This window comes from Puma concolor, chromosome B1 (assembly GCF_028749965.1).
Source record: "Puma concolor isolate L17-30 chromosome B1, mPumCon1.1.hap2, whole genome shotgun sequence".
NCBI lineage: Eukaryota > Metazoa > Chordata > Mammalia > Carnivora > Felidae > Puma > Puma concolor.
The window spans coordinates 49,227,563-49,244,959 of record NC_141670.1 but is presented as its reverse complement, the minus strand read 5'-3'; the positions used below and the strand labels follow the sequence as shown (position 1 = coordinate 49,244,959).

At 48.5% G+C, this 17,397-nt stretch overlaps 1 protein-coding gene across 6 annotated transcripts in view; it reads right to left on the bottom strand.

Annotated features, from left to right (window-relative positions):
* PTK2B (protein tyrosine kinase 2 beta) overlaps positions 1 to 17,397 on the bottom strand; it is a 125,881-nt gene that overhangs the window by 7,040 nt on the left and 101,444 nt on the right. For 3 of the 6 annotated variants that reach the window (XM_086703743.1, XM_086703746.1, XM_086703748.1), the window contains exons 12-25: positions 17,331 to 17,370; positions 17,156 to 17,224; positions 16,862 to 16,908; positions 15,917 to 15,967; positions 15,337 to 15,434; positions 14,468 to 14,552; positions 14,126 to 14,226; positions 13,760 to 13,875; positions 11,935 to 12,035; positions 11,502 to 11,591; positions 10,414 to 10,618; positions 7,469 to 7,577; positions 6,181 to 6,246; positions 4,784 to 4,909 (exon numbers count right to left, since the gene is read on the bottom strand). In XM_086703743.1, the coding sequence (XP_086559869.1) occupies positions 4,784 to 4,909; positions 6,181 to 6,246; positions 7,469 to 7,577; positions 10,414 to 10,618; positions 11,502 to 11,591; positions 11,935 to 12,035; positions 13,760 to 13,875; positions 14,126 to 14,226; positions 14,468 to 14,552; positions 15,337 to 15,434; positions 15,917 to 15,967; positions 16,862 to 16,908; positions 17,156 to 17,224; positions 17,331 to 17,370 (1,304 nt within the window). The remainder of the gene's footprint in view (positions 1 to 4,783; positions 4,910 to 6,180; positions 6,247 to 7,468; positions 7,578 to 10,413; positions 10,619 to 11,501; positions 11,592 to 11,934; positions 12,036 to 13,759; positions 13,876 to 14,125; positions 14,227 to 14,467; positions 14,553 to 15,336; positions 15,435 to 15,916; positions 15,968 to 16,861; positions 16,909 to 17,155; positions 17,225 to 17,330; positions 17,371 to 17,397) is intronic. The other 3 variants (XM_086703745.1, XM_086703744.1, XM_086703747.1) reach the window with 3 other exon arrangements.

Genomic DNA, 17,397 nt, shown 5'->3' with positions numbered 1-17,397 from the left:
CTGAACATGCATTGTATTTAAACAATGGCTCGATCTGCTAATACAATTTTATTTTCAAATGACCGCCCTAATGTTATTTTCTCAGTTGGCACTTGTCGTGGCTGCTGTCACTTAATAAATTAAAAAATGAAAAGCCAGTCTTCTGGAAAGCCTTGGGTGCCTATCGTCACCCGAACACCGTGGCAGTGGGTCTGGAAGCCCTGAGGAGCTGTGGTGTGGCTGCAAAGCTGTCCATACAGGGTACAGGCTGAGGGAAGGGGCAACGGCCCGCGCCTGTGTGACCGCGTCTTTTTATGAAAACATACTCTTCACTATTTTTTAAACATTTATGTATTTACTTACTCATTTACTTATTTATTTATTTTGAGAGAGAAGGAGAGACAGAGTGGGGGAGGGGCGGAGAGAGAGAATCCCAAGCAGGCTCCATGCTATCAGTGCAGAGCCCTACTCGGAGCTTGATCTCATAAACGAGAGATCATGACCCGAGGCCAAAATCAAGAGTTGGACACTCAACTGACTGAGCCACCCAGGCGCCCCCACAATGTACTCTTTTTTTAAGCTAGTAGCTTGGGTTATTTAGCCAAAGGCTAAAAGAAATGTATGAACTAAAAAAAAGTGGAGAACACAACTTAAAGAAATATGGATCTATAGATATTCCATAAATGCTTCCTTTCCCTGGCTTCATTAATCTAATCTCCATCTTAACTTGTTTAAAGGGCTTCGGAGCAATAGTTTTACCTGCTATTTCTTAAACAGAAGGTACTACAAGGGCACCTGGGGGGCTCAGCTGGTTAAGCTACTGACTCTTGGTTTTGGTTTGGGTCATGATCTCAAGGGTTGTGAGTTCTCTCTCTCTCTCTCTCTCTCTCTCTCACTTGAGATTCTGTCTCCCCCTCTCTCTGCCCCTCCTCTGCTCATGCTGTCTCAGTCTCTCTCAAAACAAATAAGTAAACTTAAAAAAAAACCCATTTTAAACAGGAGGTGTTACATGTTTTCTTAGTACTTCTTTTCCCTTAATCTTCCCCAGGGTTCATTTACATCTTTTGCTTTTTTCTGCTGTACATGATTACCTTGGCCTCCTGGACTCATGAGTGCCATATGTCATTTTTTCGATTGCATAAAGCCCAGGGTGTGCTTTGTCCTGGGCAGGACCTTTCTATGGCATTCAGACCAGCGGCCTCCTCAGATCCTCGCTTTTAAAGTGGCCATTTTACATACAAGTCACTTGCATAAATTGCTAAAAATTATTCTCTATCTACTTTAGCAAGCCGTAATCTCTGCCAAGCCTCTAAAAAAGATTTTCCCAACCAAACCCTCTAAAATGCACTTGAATATAACAACACAGTTTCAAATTAGTTATACTTCCTAGCGCTCACTGAGTTTCAATCACGGCTCTCAATTTCTAACAATACTTCTCCCCCCACCACCACCCCCACTCCGCTGCAAGTTACATTTCTTGCTGAAATATTCTTTGTTTGTTAATCCATTCAACAACTACTTATTAAGCAACTACTATGTGGCAGGCATAGGGCTGGGTGCTGGGAGGGCAGTGATAGTAGAATATGCAATGTCCCTGTTCTCATAGGGAGAACTAAGGAATAGTTAGCCAGGACTTTCTCCACCTCAGTACCATTAACATTTGGGACCAGATACTTTTTTTTTCTTGTAGGGGGGCATAGAGAGGCAGACAGAGAGACAGAGGTGAGAGAGAGAGAGAGAGAGAGAGAGAGAGAGAGAGAGAGAGGCGGTGGGGGGAGGGAGAGGGGCAGAGGGAGAGAGAGAGAGAATCTTAAGAAGGCTTCACAATCAGCACGGAGCCTGATGTGAAGCTCGATCCCATGACCTTTGGGATCATGACCTGAGCCCAAATCAAGAGTCGGATGCTCAACTGACTGAGCCATCTAGGCGCCCCAAGATAATTCTTTATTGAGGAAGATTTCCTGTAAATTGTAGGTTGCTTACCAGCAATTCCACCCACTAGATACCTTTGGCATCTCCCCAGTTGTAACAAAAATGCCTCCAGACATCTCCAAATGTCCCCTCTGAGGTAAGATCACCTCAGTTGGAGGCTATTGAGTTAGACTTTATTTTAAGACAAGTTTCAGGACATAAGAGTATTTTATAATCATAGAATTGATAAAATAAGTAAGATTGATTTCAGAGGCTGATGCTCCAGAATGAGGGTATTTGAAGGTTATAAATACCCATGGTTAAATGTCAACACCTGCAAACACAATGGTATAGCTGCCCCAGGCTATTGGCAAATAGTAACACAGGAGCTAAGTGTAAAATATTGTGACTATCAAGCTAGGAATCTCAAGGTAAGACGAGGCTAGACTGAGAGAGACTAGATGCTGGTAGAAGAAGTTAGTAGTCAAGAAAGCACTGTGTAGTTTTGTAAGCATTAAAAGAAAATTCCCAATACTCAAATACCTAGGGTGCCTCAAGTCTGATCACCATCTCATCAGATATTTTAACATGTATTGGAAATTTTTTTCCTATGACTTAAAATTGCATAATAAAACTCAAGGTGAACATTAGATTTTTAACAATTAATCACTTTAGGGCTTACTTGCCTACACGGTACCTCAGATATTCCTATCAGGTAATGGATACTTACATTGCTGGTCACTTTTAAAAGGAATCGGGTTCTGGTGGTACCTTAAAGTGACTCTCGCAAAGCTGTGAGTCCTTCCATATTTTGGCTACCTGCCTCCCATCTTGCCAGTCTTATTTCCATATCCAAATGCATCCTCCTATGTTCTAGCCAAACAGCTCCCGCACTTGCCCTGTGGCTTCACATCACTCAGTCTTGGCTCCTACTGATTGATGACTCTTTCATCCCCCATATCCCAGTTTCTTCCTGTCCAAATCTTCCCCATCTTTCGAGGCCCAGCTGAAAAAAAAGAAGCTGCAAGCTGTTCTTCTCTTTGACCTCCCACTGCACCTTTGCGTTACCTCTGTGCGCCACTCCCAGCTTTATGGCTTGCATCACAGGTAAGTGTGCATGCACCCGCCCTATTCCTTCTGGCCACCTGGAAGCTCACTGAGGGCTGAAGTCTCTCGTTCTCCCTTCAGCACCTAGGACAGTGCCTGGCTAACCGGTCCTGCACAAAGTAGTAGTTTATTGAATTTTATTCTTAATTTAAACCGCAATTGTGGTTTAATCCTTCAAGAGAAGGATTGCTGCCATCCTGACCCTGGTGTGGAATTCTAGATTCCCAGATGAGTAAGGCAATAGAGTCAGTCAGGACAAAAAATAGTTTTTGTGGGAAAACCGTCTCTGATTTTTGTTAAATGCTTTCAAATGCTTGACGGGAAGCCTGTTACACCTTTCCAGCATTTTACCTGAAAGAGGTTTTCTCAGTCTTTTAGATGTATACCATAAAATGGATTTTGTATTTTTTACTTTTTTTGTTGTTGTTTACTGAAAGAAATGTTCATTATATTCTTTTAGGCAGACATTCCTTATGGCAAATACTTCCAAATCCCTGACACAAAGGCCTTTTTTTTTTCCTGCTTCACGGTCTGTCTTTATGGAACTGAACAAAGTTCTTATGGTGAAGCAGGGATTAGATAAAGGCAGTGCCACCCTGGAAACGTGCAAAGTAGTTTTTTTTAAAAGGACACACTTTAAAGCAAAATTCACTAAAACTCAACTACAAATAGAGTCAAGGACAGGAAGGTGGAGGAACTGAACATTCTAAATTATAGTGCATGCTTAAAACTTCAGTTTTATTATTGTTAAGTATATGTTAAGATATAAATTGGTTAAATTAACATAAAAGGGGAAAGTGAGCGAGGTCAGGGGAAATTTTAGTCCACGATAGATCTTGCTGCCTAGAATTCTAAGTTATCTTATGCATTTAAAAATTTTCCTAATTTGAGAATAATAGTACAGAACATGTCAACATACTTTCCTCTATTTTTCAAATCTATTGGAATAAACGTGTAGTTTTCCCAAAAAACTTTCAGAGTCAAGTATACTGAGCCTGAAGTATCACTCTTGCGTACAGAGATAGAACTAAAATAATGCATTTGGTTTGTTTTGTCACATATCAAGACCCAGTTTAGTAAAGTATATCAAATATTCATGCCAGCTGACCATGGCTCCATTGAAGGAGAAGATGGGTGCTGAAAAGGGGCAGGTGGGCGTCACTTTTATATGCAAAGCTGCCTTTTTTTTTTTTTTTTTTTTTTTGTGAGACTTGACAATCAGAAGCCAGTCCACAAGACCTCACTGGCAGTTATAACAAAGACATGACTGGGAAGGGTGGCTTAGCCCCACACTAACCCCCAAGCTCCTTCCCACACAACAGCAACTTTTACAAAAGCAGCAGAAGTAGAGCCACAAGGAAGCCTTTCCATTGACTGAGGAGAGATTTAGCAACCTAAGCAATCACGCAGGAAGGGCAGAACTGGGTAGAGCCTCCTGGATCTCCGGCACCATCAGGTTTGGTTGCCATCTGCCCACAAACCTCCACACCACCCCAGGGCTCAGGAAAGGGGAGATTTGACACCGATTGCCACAGCACCAGAGTATGGACAGGGGCAGGTCCAGGCCAGCTGGGTGTCCTTGAGGGCAGAGCCGGGTTTGGCCCCCAGCTTCCAGTGTGTTTGCAAAAGAGAGGGCATCACAGAGCCCCTTTGTGGGCTGGCTGGTGCATTAAAGCATGGAGGGCACCTCCTGACCCTGAGGATGTAGGGTTTCTGGTGGCCCAGACGCCTCCCTCTAGCAGCCTCCTCAGTTCGGGTTAGGACCCAGCATGCAGAGCCCTCTTACCCGCATGCTGTGGCGCTTGAAGACATTGTGCCGATGGAGAGGTGGGGTGTGCAGCGAGTTTACAGGAGATGGATACTCCATAGGGCTGGTGAGCGTAGGTGAGCTGGCACACAGACCCTCAGGGACCTATTCAGGAGAAGCAAAGAAGCACCAGGCACAGGGACAAGGCAAGAAAGTGGACGATTAGCTGCTACAAACATGAGCACAGAGAAACATTAATGGACACCATTGGAGAAACAGGACTTGCTCTTCAGGAGCTAATAAAGAATGTGGTGTAGGCATTTCATTGGTCTTGTGATAGGGCAACACACGTGGCTCTTGCCTAGCGTCTGCACCACCGCTGTGGCCTCTTTTTCATCTAGCATCCAACCACCATGATGCTCTGCATACCATGGGGTCCACCTATGTTACTCACCTACTGAGTCCATGTCTCTGCCTTTAGGACTCTTCAGAAAAGAGCTCTGTTTCATAGTCATGTTGCAAACTGAGAGATATGATTAGCCCACAGAAATATGTGTGTGTGTGTGTGTGTGTGTGTGTGTGTGTGTGTGTGTGTGTGTTTAATCATTATTTTAAACATCACACAAAAAGGTATGATGCTTTTTAGGAATATTGCTTCTGTCTTCTGCATCAAGATTTTTTTTCTTTACAGGACAAAAATGTATCTGTTAGTTCTTGGTTAGCCTTGTTTTGGTACTGGAGCATTTCCTTGAGAAATATAGGACCATGGGACAGCACATTTCTGTAAGGAGTACCAGGTAAATAGATATTGTTTCTATTGGTTGAGATGCTCCATTGTTGAGCAGTGACTCTGAGCTGAGGGATGTAAGAGAAGAAAAGAGATGGGCCTTGGCTCCCTATGACTGAGATTCAGGACTGAGACACAAGACAGACATACTCAGACAGGGACCAACAGCTTGGGAAGATCCCATGTTTGGTGATGATGGAGGTGTGAGGAAAGCTCAGATGGAGACTGGTTCTGGCCACCTGGGTTCTGCTCAGGGCCTCTGAGGGGAGCCCCAGGGAACAACTCCATTCCCTGGGGAATACCAACTGTCCCCAACTGCCTGAAATTCCTTCTCAGAAAGCTTTCTTTAGGGTAGGGGGCCGAAGAGGCCTTCAGCATAGAGAGGTAGCTGTAGGCAGGCACACAGAGCAACAAACACTATGGACAGAGGTAAGTCTTAGCTGAGGACAGCCTGGTAGAATTGCATTTTGATATCTGGCACTCTGAGTTCAAATTCTCTTGTGGGTACCAAAGAGGAGTCAGTGCAGGCCATCTCCTAATAACCCAAGCAGGTAACGGCTACTCCTCAAAGGCACAAGAATGGAATTTCAGGATGGCTTGAGATAAGAAATGGCCCCAAACTTTCCCGGCCCTCTGGTTACATGTTTACCTGGAACTGCAGCTTGGGAGCCAGAAGGTTGGTTTGTGGAGGGGGTCTATACTTGGGCCGGCTGGGCTGGAGAGAAATCACAAAGATGAGTCAGTCCATGGCTCTCTCCCTGAGTGACCATGCTCATCAAAGGGAATACTAGATTGGACACAGGTCAGGCTTATTCAGAATGAAGGAGACATGAGGGGCAAAATTATCATTAAAACCATTTGCATTCACTTATTGAGCACACACTATATGCTGAGTGATAAGAAGGTACAAAGAAACCAGTCTTCCTGTCCTCCTGGGGGCCATCACTAATTGAAGGGTTTACCAATCTCTGTTGTGTAGCTTCTTTAGATATGGGAATACCTGTCAAATCAGCTATCAAAAGCCACATACTTTCAGAGGTAACAAGTCAGTGAGGCCTCAGGCACTGGCAGGGGCTTCATGGAGGAAATGAAAACTGAGCTGGGCCCTGACTGAGGGAAGGGGCAGGGCATGCCAGGCAAGGGGGACAGTGAGAAAAGGTCCTGGACCAGATAGGACTTTGTTATGGACTGAATGTTTGTGTCCCCCACCCCCAGATTCAGAGTTGAAGCCCCAACTCTTAGTGTGATGGCATTTGGAGGTAGGACCTTTGCAACATAATTAGGGTTAGATGAGGTCATAAGAGTTGGGGCTCTTGCTCCCTCTGCAAGAAGGGACAGTGTGTGTGAAGGCACAGTGAGAAGGTGGCCATCTGTAAGTCAAGAAGAGAGTGCTCACCACACAATGAATCTGCCATCACCTTGATCTTGGACTTCCCAGCCTCCATACTCAGTCTACTGTATTTTGTTATGGAAGCTTGAGCTGACTAATATAGGCATGGTCCCTCAAAACCCACCCACCTAATGGCATGGCAAGCAGGGCACTGGATTCTGAGCCTAGAGATACCATGTAGGGCATGTACATGGAAACTGAACATAAGGGATTAAGGGACACTCCCCATTCATGTGCCCTCAGGGAAAACACCAGAAAGAAAAGTGGTCTTTTCTTTGCACCAGAAAGGAACAGGGTGGTTCCCTGCCCTAGCTTCTCTCTGAGAGGTCTGCTGTCTTGGGTCTCAGATCAAACCAGCCAGGGGACCCATGTGATGGGTGCTGAGTTCAGTGCTGATGGACAGTTGGGTTGAGGGCCAAGAGGACTATTGGAGTACATCCTGCTTATGCTGGAGGAAAAGGGAGGAGGGTATATAGGCCAAGACGGGCTAGATGGGGACCCAGTTCTGCTTGATTCACAGGATCCATGAGACCAGGGCTTTGTTTACCTTGGGTGGGGGTTCCTGGTAGGCTGTGGGCTCCAAGATTTTGGGAGGTCGGTAACGAGCATTCCTTTCCTGCTCTATAGCGATGTCCTTCTCCATCTGATAAATGTCACTGCCAAGGAGTCAGGTCAGATAAAGAAAGAGGAATAAAGTTAAAGATGCTCCTGGGACCTCTTCTCTGCATTCCTTCCTCAGAAGCCCGGAGAGGCCCAAAGAAGGACCACTGGATCCCATTTCTGTTTCCTCTGCAGAGTGGCCAGGGAAGACCCCTCTGAGAAGGCTGGAAGATGGATCCTGAGGCTGCTCCCCCAACAGTGAAGTTGGGAAAATCACGTGAATGGATCTATGGTGGGGAAAAAGTACTTGGAGAGCCAGTCCAACAGGGTAGTGCAAGCATGTCTCCCACCCACCTCCCCCTGCATCTTGCCTTCCTGTGCTTACTATTGGCACCAACCCCCTATGTAGATTTCTGATATCCCAGCCAACTTCATAACCAAGGCCTGTGTTCTACATCTCTTATATCTCCTATTTTTCATTAAATCTCCCATCAACACATTCCTGGTATATATTAATGAGAAATGGCTATGGATTCATTCCTGGGTTAGCTATGCGCATGCTTCTTGCCTTTCTTACCCAATCCGGTGGTTCCCAACTTGAGAGTCACAGACCCTAGAGGACTCTGGAGTGATTACAGGGAGTCCATGAATCCACATGTTCATATGTGTACCAAGTATTATGTGCTACTGAATATACACTATTTGGTTTTGTATTTTCAAGTGTACAAGCAGTATGTTATATATTATATTAAAAATTCATTATATAGCTTAGTACATTTTGCCAATCAATAAATTCTGAAAATATAACTATTGTTACAGGAAGGAATTTTCAAAGTTTGACATTAAATGGGCTCTTCTTTCCACCCCCCCCCCCCCCCAATTAGGAAACACTCATCAAATCCTTTCTTAACTCTAATGGAGGACTGCCAGGCTATAGCTTGAGCAGGGGCGGCGGGGGGTGGGGGGGATATCCTGGGGTCCTTGGGGTCTTCAGATATCCTTCCAATTATACCAGAAAGCCTGCTTCTAACTCCATCCATGGAGGAGGCTGGCCTTGTTCCTCTAATAGGGCATGCCTCTCAGCCCATGGAGAAGCACCTGTCGTAGCTCCCCGTGGTTCTCAAGCCCCCAGGGTGAATTAAGACACCCCCCCCCCACCCTCATCACCCCAGAGCTTTGGCCCTTTCAAATTACATCTTTCAAATACTTTTCCTGGAACACTTTGGCTTCTCTAATTTGACCAAAGAGATCAATCTAAAATTAATCAGGAGTGTCAACGAAGGGAAAGACAGGTACAGAGAGGTCTTTTAAGCTGTAGGCCTTGCAGACTGTGTTGGAATGCCCTATAGACAAATTCAATGTCATTCCCACTGCCTTAGCTTGGGCAGTTCCAGCATACCCCTTGGGGTAACTCCCCAAAAAGTAGTTGCCAGGAACTATTTTCTTTCTCTAAAAAATGCCAATGTGTTGACTGCAGTGTTTAAAGCCATGGTGTTTTGAATGTTAATGAAACACTAGATTCCCTAATGCAGGGGCCAGGAAGCTATTGCCCACAGGCCAAATCCAGCCCCCTCACCTATTTTTGAACGGCCCCAAACTAAGAATGGTTTTTACATTTTTAAACGATTGAAAAAAATAAAAAGAAGAAATTTCATGACATGTGAAAATTATATAAAAATTCAAATTTCAGGGGCGCCTGGGTGGCGCAGTCGGTTAAGCGTCCGACTTCAGCCAGGTCACGATCTCGCGGTCCGTGGGTTCGAGCCCCGCGTCAGGCTCTGGGCTGATGGCTCAGAGCCTGGAGCCTGTTTCCGATTCTGTGTCTCCCTCTCTCTCTGCCCCTCCCCCGTTCATGCTCTGTCTCTCTCTGTCCCAAAAATAAATAAACGTTGAAAAAAAAATTCAAATTTAAGTTCCCCCAAATAGTCTTACTGAAATCCAGCTACACTCGTTTATTTATGTATTGTCTATGGCTGCTTTTGAGCTATAATGGCAGAGTTGAGTAGTTGTAACAGAGACCATATGGCTTGCAAAGCCCACAATATTTACTATCTGGCTGTTTACAGAAAAAGTTTGCTGACCCCTGCCCTAAAGAATGCCAAAAAAAAAGTCAGACCACCCAGGGAGGAGTTGTCGGCAGGGAGGCCACCAAGAAAACAGGGAGACCCTCTAAAATGTATTCTGACAGCACCCTTCACCAGGGACCTCCCAGTACCCAGAGAATAATGGCTCTTGGGTGAGAGATCAGACCTCCAGGCTGCCAATGCTCCATTTAGAAGGGAGAGGCGACCCATGGGTCACTGTCTTAACAGTCAAAAATCAATCACTGCCTTCTCTACTATCTGGGAGGAACAATCAAATGCAGAGAAGAGGCACAGGGTGCTGCTGGGGGTGCGGGTCGCATGCCCGAGCTGGGCCTCCTGTAGGGCACACCCCATGTCTTTGTAAAGAGCACAGGTATGTCAGTGAAAGTCTGGTTCAGACTTTGGGTTCTAACCTAAAAAATATTTTTGGAGCACTTACTAGGAGCTTGAGGTTGAGACATATCGAGATGGTGAGGCTTACCCAGGCTCACTGTGTCTGATGGTGAACTCAGTTTCCCTCCCCTGGCCTCTGGCAAGCTGCTGAGTCTCTGTAACATGTACTGCACCATGCTTCTGCTGGGAGCACCAGTCATTTCCACTTGGATGCGTGACTCCGTGTTGGTCAGAGGGGAGGTCCTGGTGGCAAGTCCCAGCCCCACCCGCCACTGCCACTGAACCTGAATTCTCTCATCCGTAAGGTGGCCAACTGCATGTTGCTTAAGGAAATACATTGTAAGAAGGGCTCTAGAGGAGACTGGCTCTCTGGGGGCCCTGTGCCTGCAGCCCCCCACCCCTGCTCCATGGTCACCTGAGGTTGCACACGAGCTCAGTGAAGCGGGGCCGCTCACTGGGGTCGTAGTCCCAGCAGCGAGTCATGAGGGTGTAGAGAACAGGTGGGCAGAGGTCGGGCTTGGGTAGCCGGTCCCCCTTCTCGAGCACCCCGATGACGTCCTTGTTCTCCAGCCAGAAGAAGGGCTGCTTGCCAAAGCTCAGGATCTCCCACATGCATACAGCTGAGGGCAGGAGGAGAGGGCTCAGGACCTGCTCTGGGGAGGACTCATGCGTGGAGAGGCCAGTGCACCCTCCTCAGGGAAAACTGTGGCAATCAGACCTCCCGTGTTCCCTAGCTTCCCCCTCTAGCATCCCTGGGGGCTCACCGTGGTGGTCCATGGAGGGACCAATCACCAGCATCTGCAAGTGAACTAGGGCTCGCCTCCCTACACCCCGTTCCGATGAAGCTATTAGGTTTTGTGGGGCCAGGAGGAGGGGGCAGTCAAAGGCATGTCATTGGGACTCCACCAGTCCTTCTCATAGGAGGGAGTGAGGCCTCTATTCGAAAGCTGGTGTTTGAAGCCTAGCACCAACACTTGCTGCCTACACGATCATGGGCAAGCCCCTGGCCTGCTGAGCCTCAGTTTCCTTATCTGGAAAATGGGAATAATAATAATAATGAGATTTATTGGGCTGGCTGTGGAGAACTGAGAGGGAAAATCTATGTGGCTGTGTGCTCTGTAAGGGTCTGTCCATCTATCACCTGGTCTTGTTCTTACCTCTCCCTTTTCCTCCTTCTGAGAACAAACCTCAGAGTTTGGCTTTGAGGATGCCCTCCAGAGCATCCCCACATCAGTCCCCGGGGCTGGTTGGTGGAGTGCATGCTCCCCTCAAGCCTTTTTCGGGAAGATGAACCAATGCTGCCCAGGCAGGCCCTTAGCCCATGTTGCCTCCAACCCACCACTAGTGGTGGGACTTCTGAGACTTCTCAGGGGCCACAGCAACAGAGAACCCTTGCAACCCAGGGGTGGGGGTCCCGACCCCTGCCCCCGGTACCCCCTCATAGCCTGGTCATGGAGGGGAGAATCAGAACCCTTTCCCACACTCTGCTGAAACTCCACTCACCAAACATCCAGACGTCACTGGCTGTCGTAAAGCGGCGGAAATTGATGGACTCAGGGGACATCCACTTGATCGGGAGACGAGTCACAGAGGCTTTGGGTGGGCAAAGAGGTTTAACAGGGATTATTTAGGGAAGAAAGAGCCAGAATTATCTGGAAATACAGCCTATTCTCCAGAGACCCTTGGCCTGCCTGGGCTTGACCAACTGTAGTCTCTTTCTTTCTTTCTCTTTTTTTTTTCTTTTTTCTTTTTCTTTTTTTCCCTTTCCTTTTTTTCCCTTTCCTTTCCTTTTTTACCCTTTTCTTTCTTTCTTTCTTTCTTTCTTTCTTTCTTTCTTTCTTGTCTTTTTCTTTTCTTTTTTTTTTTTCTTTTCTCTTCCTTTATTTTGGCTGCAGAGACCTCTCCAGGGACAAAGCAGAGGCCAAACTCCCCTCACCTTTGTAATATTCCTCATCCTCAATGTACCGGGAAAGGCCAAAGTCCCCCAGCTTCACACACTCAGGGGAGGCCACCAGGATGTTTCGCACGGCGATGTCCCTGGGAGAGAAGTGTGAAGGTTCAGAATGTTTCAGAGAGACAGAGACAGACAGATGGACAGACAGAGAGATAAAGGGGAAGAGTGCTGGCCACAGTCCCAGCCTCTGGACCAGAACAGGGCCACTTCTATGGGTCAGCCCTTCCCTGACCCACTGAGTTGACTTGCTGAAGCCCTGCTCAGGCGGGAGGCTAGACTGGCCCTCAGGTCCCGCCACACACAAAGCCCTCCACCATCTCCCTGTTGAGCTTTCTCTCCCATCACCCCTTCTCACGTGGCTCCAGTGTGAAGCTTATTTCAGGTCCCAGGACTTGCTCCACACGCTTGCCCTGTTGGCTATATCCTGCCCCCTGCCAGGGAGGGAGTCACCCTGCTGGTTCTTCAAGCAACTTTCCTGATCACAATTATTCTCCCATTTCTGCAACTCCATAGGACTGTTGGCTTTTGTCATGACAGAAAGCAACAGCTTGCAAATACCCTTCACGGAGCACGAGGACAGCCAAGACCACCCAAATGCTTTACACATTTACACAACACTCTGTGTTGTGACATGAAGACCCGCAGGCCTCCCTGGCACAGAGGGGGAGACAGGGGCACAGAGAGTGGAAGGAGCTGGCCCAGTAGGTTCCCTGTGCGAAAAGGGGTCAGCCCAGGCAGCCTAACCCCAGAGCTGAGCTCTCACTCCTCCGCAGGGAGAACTCACTGACTCAGTTTACCTCATGTTCCTGGCATCATTTCTAACCCCAAACCGGCTTGTCTGCTTGCTCCTCACAGGCAGGCTCCGTTCCCTACCATTTGTCTTTATTACTGTAAAGCTGATTCCAAAGCATGATGACTTCACCCAAACAAACAGAGGAAACAAATCATTACCCCACCACCTGCACCCCATGACTATTTACATCTCGAATTTTCCCCTCATGCTATGAGGTAAGCTCCACAAGGAAAGGGATTTTTGTCGGTTTTAATTACGACTTCATCCCAGAGCCAAGGACGGCGCCTGCAAGCACAGGGTAGAAGTTCCATATGTGTTGAATGAGTGAATGGAATGAATGAATGAACGTTTATATCCCCACACCTTGCTTTGCACAGTAACACCCACAGGGCCACGTATCCCACGTTCATGGTGTGGGATTGAAGAATTCACCTGCTCGCCCCAATGCTTTGAGAGCACCCCCCTTTGTCTCCTCCAGGAGATCATATCCCTCCTGGTTGGGACCTTCTTTTCAGGGAATAGGAACAGGGGCCTATTGGAGAAGGGGCCACTCCACAGCCAGAGGGAGACTAGGACTTGGCAGCTCAGGGGTTCTGGGGACCAGTGCGGGGCCAGCTGCTTGGGCTGGGGAGGGCCCAGACCTCAGGATCTTCCAGACACTGCCCAAGTCCTGTCCCCTGCCCAGGCCATGTGTCACCAAGCACGTGAGCCTGAGGAAAGCAAGCTCCATGCAAGTGGGGAAGCGATTTCTTAAAACCCACAGGGAAGCGGGCTAGATGCCCTGAGTTACAATCAGATGCCCAGCACTTTAGACTACTCTTAATAGCAACGCTGTGAGACACATATCGCCATTTCACTTTGCAGATGAGGAAATGGGTTCCCAGAAGATGCTCAAGTTGTCGCATTGAGGACCAAAGCTGGGCTTTCAATCTCTGTCTCTGTGACTCCGAAGTCCTGCATTACCCCAGCCTCCCTGGGTCATATGAAAGAGACCAGCTTCCTCCCCAAGCCCACCTGTGGACACAGTTGATGCTCTCCAGATAGGCCATGGCCTTGCAAATCTGCAGGGAGTACAAGACGAGAGTGAGCACCTTCAGGGAGTTCTTGTTTCGCTCTAGGTAGTGGCCCAGCTGTAGGAAGAGGGAAAGTGCTGTCAAGACCTCGGCAGGTAGCCTCCAAGCTCTTCCCAGGCAAACCTAGGTTGCTAAGATGTTCCAGAAACTTCCTCTACAAATGATCTCTGGGTTGTTTCAGCTGAATACAGAGGGCAGAAGCTGGGAGCTTAGGGCCCATGTTCTAAATGCATCCCACCCACAGGCCCTGCTCAACAGTGGCCCAGCTTGTCACCACAGGGTTCCACTTCCCCCACCTGCAGCTCACCTCACCATAGGGATACAATTCCATGATGATCCAGGTGGGTTCCTCTTCAATGATGCCGATCAGCTTCACAATATGAGGGTGGTCAAGATTCTTCATGATCACTGAAATTGGGGGCAAGAGGGAGGGGCCAAAGGGGTGCTAAGGTCCAATATGAGAAACACACTGTGCTGTCCCAACTGGGATAAACAGGGAATGAGACCCCCTCCTCCCAATGGAGGTCCCTGCACTGTTCGTACCCTCCCCATCCCAGCTTCCAGGCCCCTCTCCCATCCTGCAGGTCTGTGTGGTCCCAGGGGTCTTTTCTCATGCACAGGGCTGTGTCACTCTCCAGGGCACACCTACCTGCCTCACTCAAGAACTTCTCCTTGTTGTCCAGAGTGCAGTCTTTCTTGCAGGTTTTTACAGCTACGTTGATTTTCTCCCCTTTCTGCAATGAAATTCTGTTCAGTGTTGCCCCTGTCCCCCACTTCTGGGCTGGCCCAGTGCTCAGAAGAAAGTGTCCCCTTCCTGGCATTGCCATGGTCGTCCCGCAAGCTTGATTGACAGCCGAGGGAAGACAGACAGCATCTGGGCCTCTGGGGCTCTGCAAGGCACAGTCCTCCCCTTCCTCCTTCTTCCCCCCCCCACTCTTCTCTCCACTCCTCTCTCCACTTCTGACTTCCTCACTTCTTGACCAGGGTATGTCAGGACGAGAGAGAATCTTTGAGACCCGAGCCTCTGGCCGTCTAGATGAGGACACTGAGGCTAAGGGCCTGTGCTCTGCCCCATGTCAGTAGTGGTCACGTGTAGATCGCATGCAAAGCCTCTTTCTCTCTCTTTGTTGTTGGCTTTTACATTTCTGCTTCCTCTTTTCCTTGGCCCCACTCTCTTCAGGGCCCCAACCCACTGGCAGCCTCAAGACTAGCTCTTCCCTCAGCTCCTGCTCTTCCTCTTCTCAGAGCTGAGTTTTCTCACACCTCCCCATGTTTTTGCTTGCCAAGGTTCGGCCAACCCTTCACCAGGTCCTGCCTCCATTTTGCTCCCTGGGATTGCTATCCTTCTGGGAAATGACTCTGCTTCCAGCACTCCTTGGGGATTTCAGAAATACTGCAAATGCCAAGTGAATGCAGAGCCACACATCATGGTGGCCGCTCCAACCTCACAATACGTGACCTCCCCTTTGTCCTATGGAAAAGTGGGAAGGGAATGTCAGTGAAGAGTCTGGATCTTACATGATTCGTGTAGACACCTTCGTAGACCTCCCCAAAAAAGCCTTCACCAAGAATCCGATTCAGGACTACATCATCCCGTGTGACGCCATACTGTGGGCCTGGGCAGATGGAAAGAACAGATGGTCTCAGGGCACAGAAACCGCTGGTGCCCCTGGGAATCTGAATATTTGCAGGCCCCAAGGCCAGGCTCTGCTCCGTTTCCACCCAGGCATTGCCAGACCTCTCAACAACATCTCAGCTAAGATCCAGGGGTTGGCCTGGGTAAGGAGTTTTAGAAGGCTCCATTATCTCTGACCTGGGGAAAAGCCATCATCACCCTGTTCTCTCTGCAGGCCAGGTCCCATGTTCACATTCTTAGGATCCCCACACACATCACAGGCACGCAAAAGGTCAATAGTGTGGGAATAAAACAATAATCTCAGCTTTCAAATCCAAGGTGTTTCACTCAGGTTTGTCTCTGTCTGAAGCACACATGGGAGAAGATGCAGGAAAGGAAGGAAAGAAAGTCCCCTGTGGTGTCCCCACAATGTCACTTCATAGGACCCTGGCTGTGGCCATTGTGGTAGGGTCAGAGATCTACCTCCGGGCCTTCGCAGGGTCTCATCGGGAATCTCTGCATAGATGTCTGATTCTGGAATGACAGAAAGAGAACATCCTATGGGTAAGATACCCTCAGCAGGCACTGCCAGGAATCAGGCACGTGGCTCCCACATGCAGGCCAGCAAAACCAAGGCTGACATCCCTGGGAGGGGAGGGGAGCCGGGCAAGAACTGGGGCTTCTGTCCCAGGTTTCGGCATGGCCACAGAACCTAGGGCACCTTGACTTGAATCCCTGCTCACTGCTGCCAGATTGCATCATTTAAAGCAAGTTAGTTAGTTTCCCTTAATCTGTTTTTCTTTCTGTGAAATGAATGTTTCTGGGGAATGCCATAAAGATCAATAAAATAATACCTATTATATATTTAACAAGGTTAGGGACTGGATGTTTGTATCCCCCCCACCCATTCCTATGTTGAAGTCCTGACCGCCAGTGTGAAGGTATTTGGAGACGGGGCTTTTGGGGGTGACTAGGTTGAGATGAGGTCAGGAGTATGGCACCCCCATGGTGAGATTACTTCTCTGATAAGAAGAAGAGAGACTAGAGCTCTCCATTTATCCACCATATGGGGACACGGAGAAGGTGGCCATCCACATGCCGGGAAGACAGTTCTCACCAGGACCTAGCCCTGCTACCACCTTGATCTTAGACTTCTGGTCTCCAGAACTGTGAGAAACACATGTCTGCTGGGAAGGCCCCCAGGCTGTGGCGTTTAGTATGACAGCCCAAGCCAAGACAAACACGGTGCCATGTACTAACTGTTGAATACATGTTAGCTATTGGGATTCATGACATTTGAAGCCATCATTGAGAAGTCATAGGGGAAGTCTGCTTTCCTGGAGCTTGGAGGGAATCTTTGACAATGTCACAAGAGCAGGTGGAAGGGAGGCTCCGGCACAGGAGGACAATGGCAGACGGGCGGCTTACCTATGCTGAAGCTCTCTGAGAGATGGGGCTGCTGCGCCTCCAGGTTTCTGTAGGAGGAGATGAGAAGGCAGGAGCTGGTGAACTCAGAGCCTGGCAACAGGCCCCCGGGAAGCCCACCCTCTCTCGCCCACCCCTCATAGAGGCCAGCCCCACTGTGCCCCCTGCCTGCCTGCAGGAGCAGGCTGTCCTGATGACACCAGGCTGGGAGCATGGCCCAGGCTGCCGGAGGACAGCAGCATCCCTAAGATGATGCCGGTAGCATTAGGACACCGGACTACCCCAGCAAGAACTTACAGGGTGAAGTTTACTGGCGAGAAATCGCCACTTGTGATGTGCTGGGGTTCCAGTGTTCTCCCCTGGGTCCTGGAAACCAGAAACCATGGGTGGGGCCTCCCTATTTGTTCTGCCTTCTCCCAGGAAGACACAGGCTGAGTGCAAGGCTTGTTTGCTGCCTTTCTGTTATACTCACAGTACGGGGATCTGGGGCAGGCTGTTCCGCTTCTCACCATCTGGGGAGAGGGCAGAAAGAGGGGGCG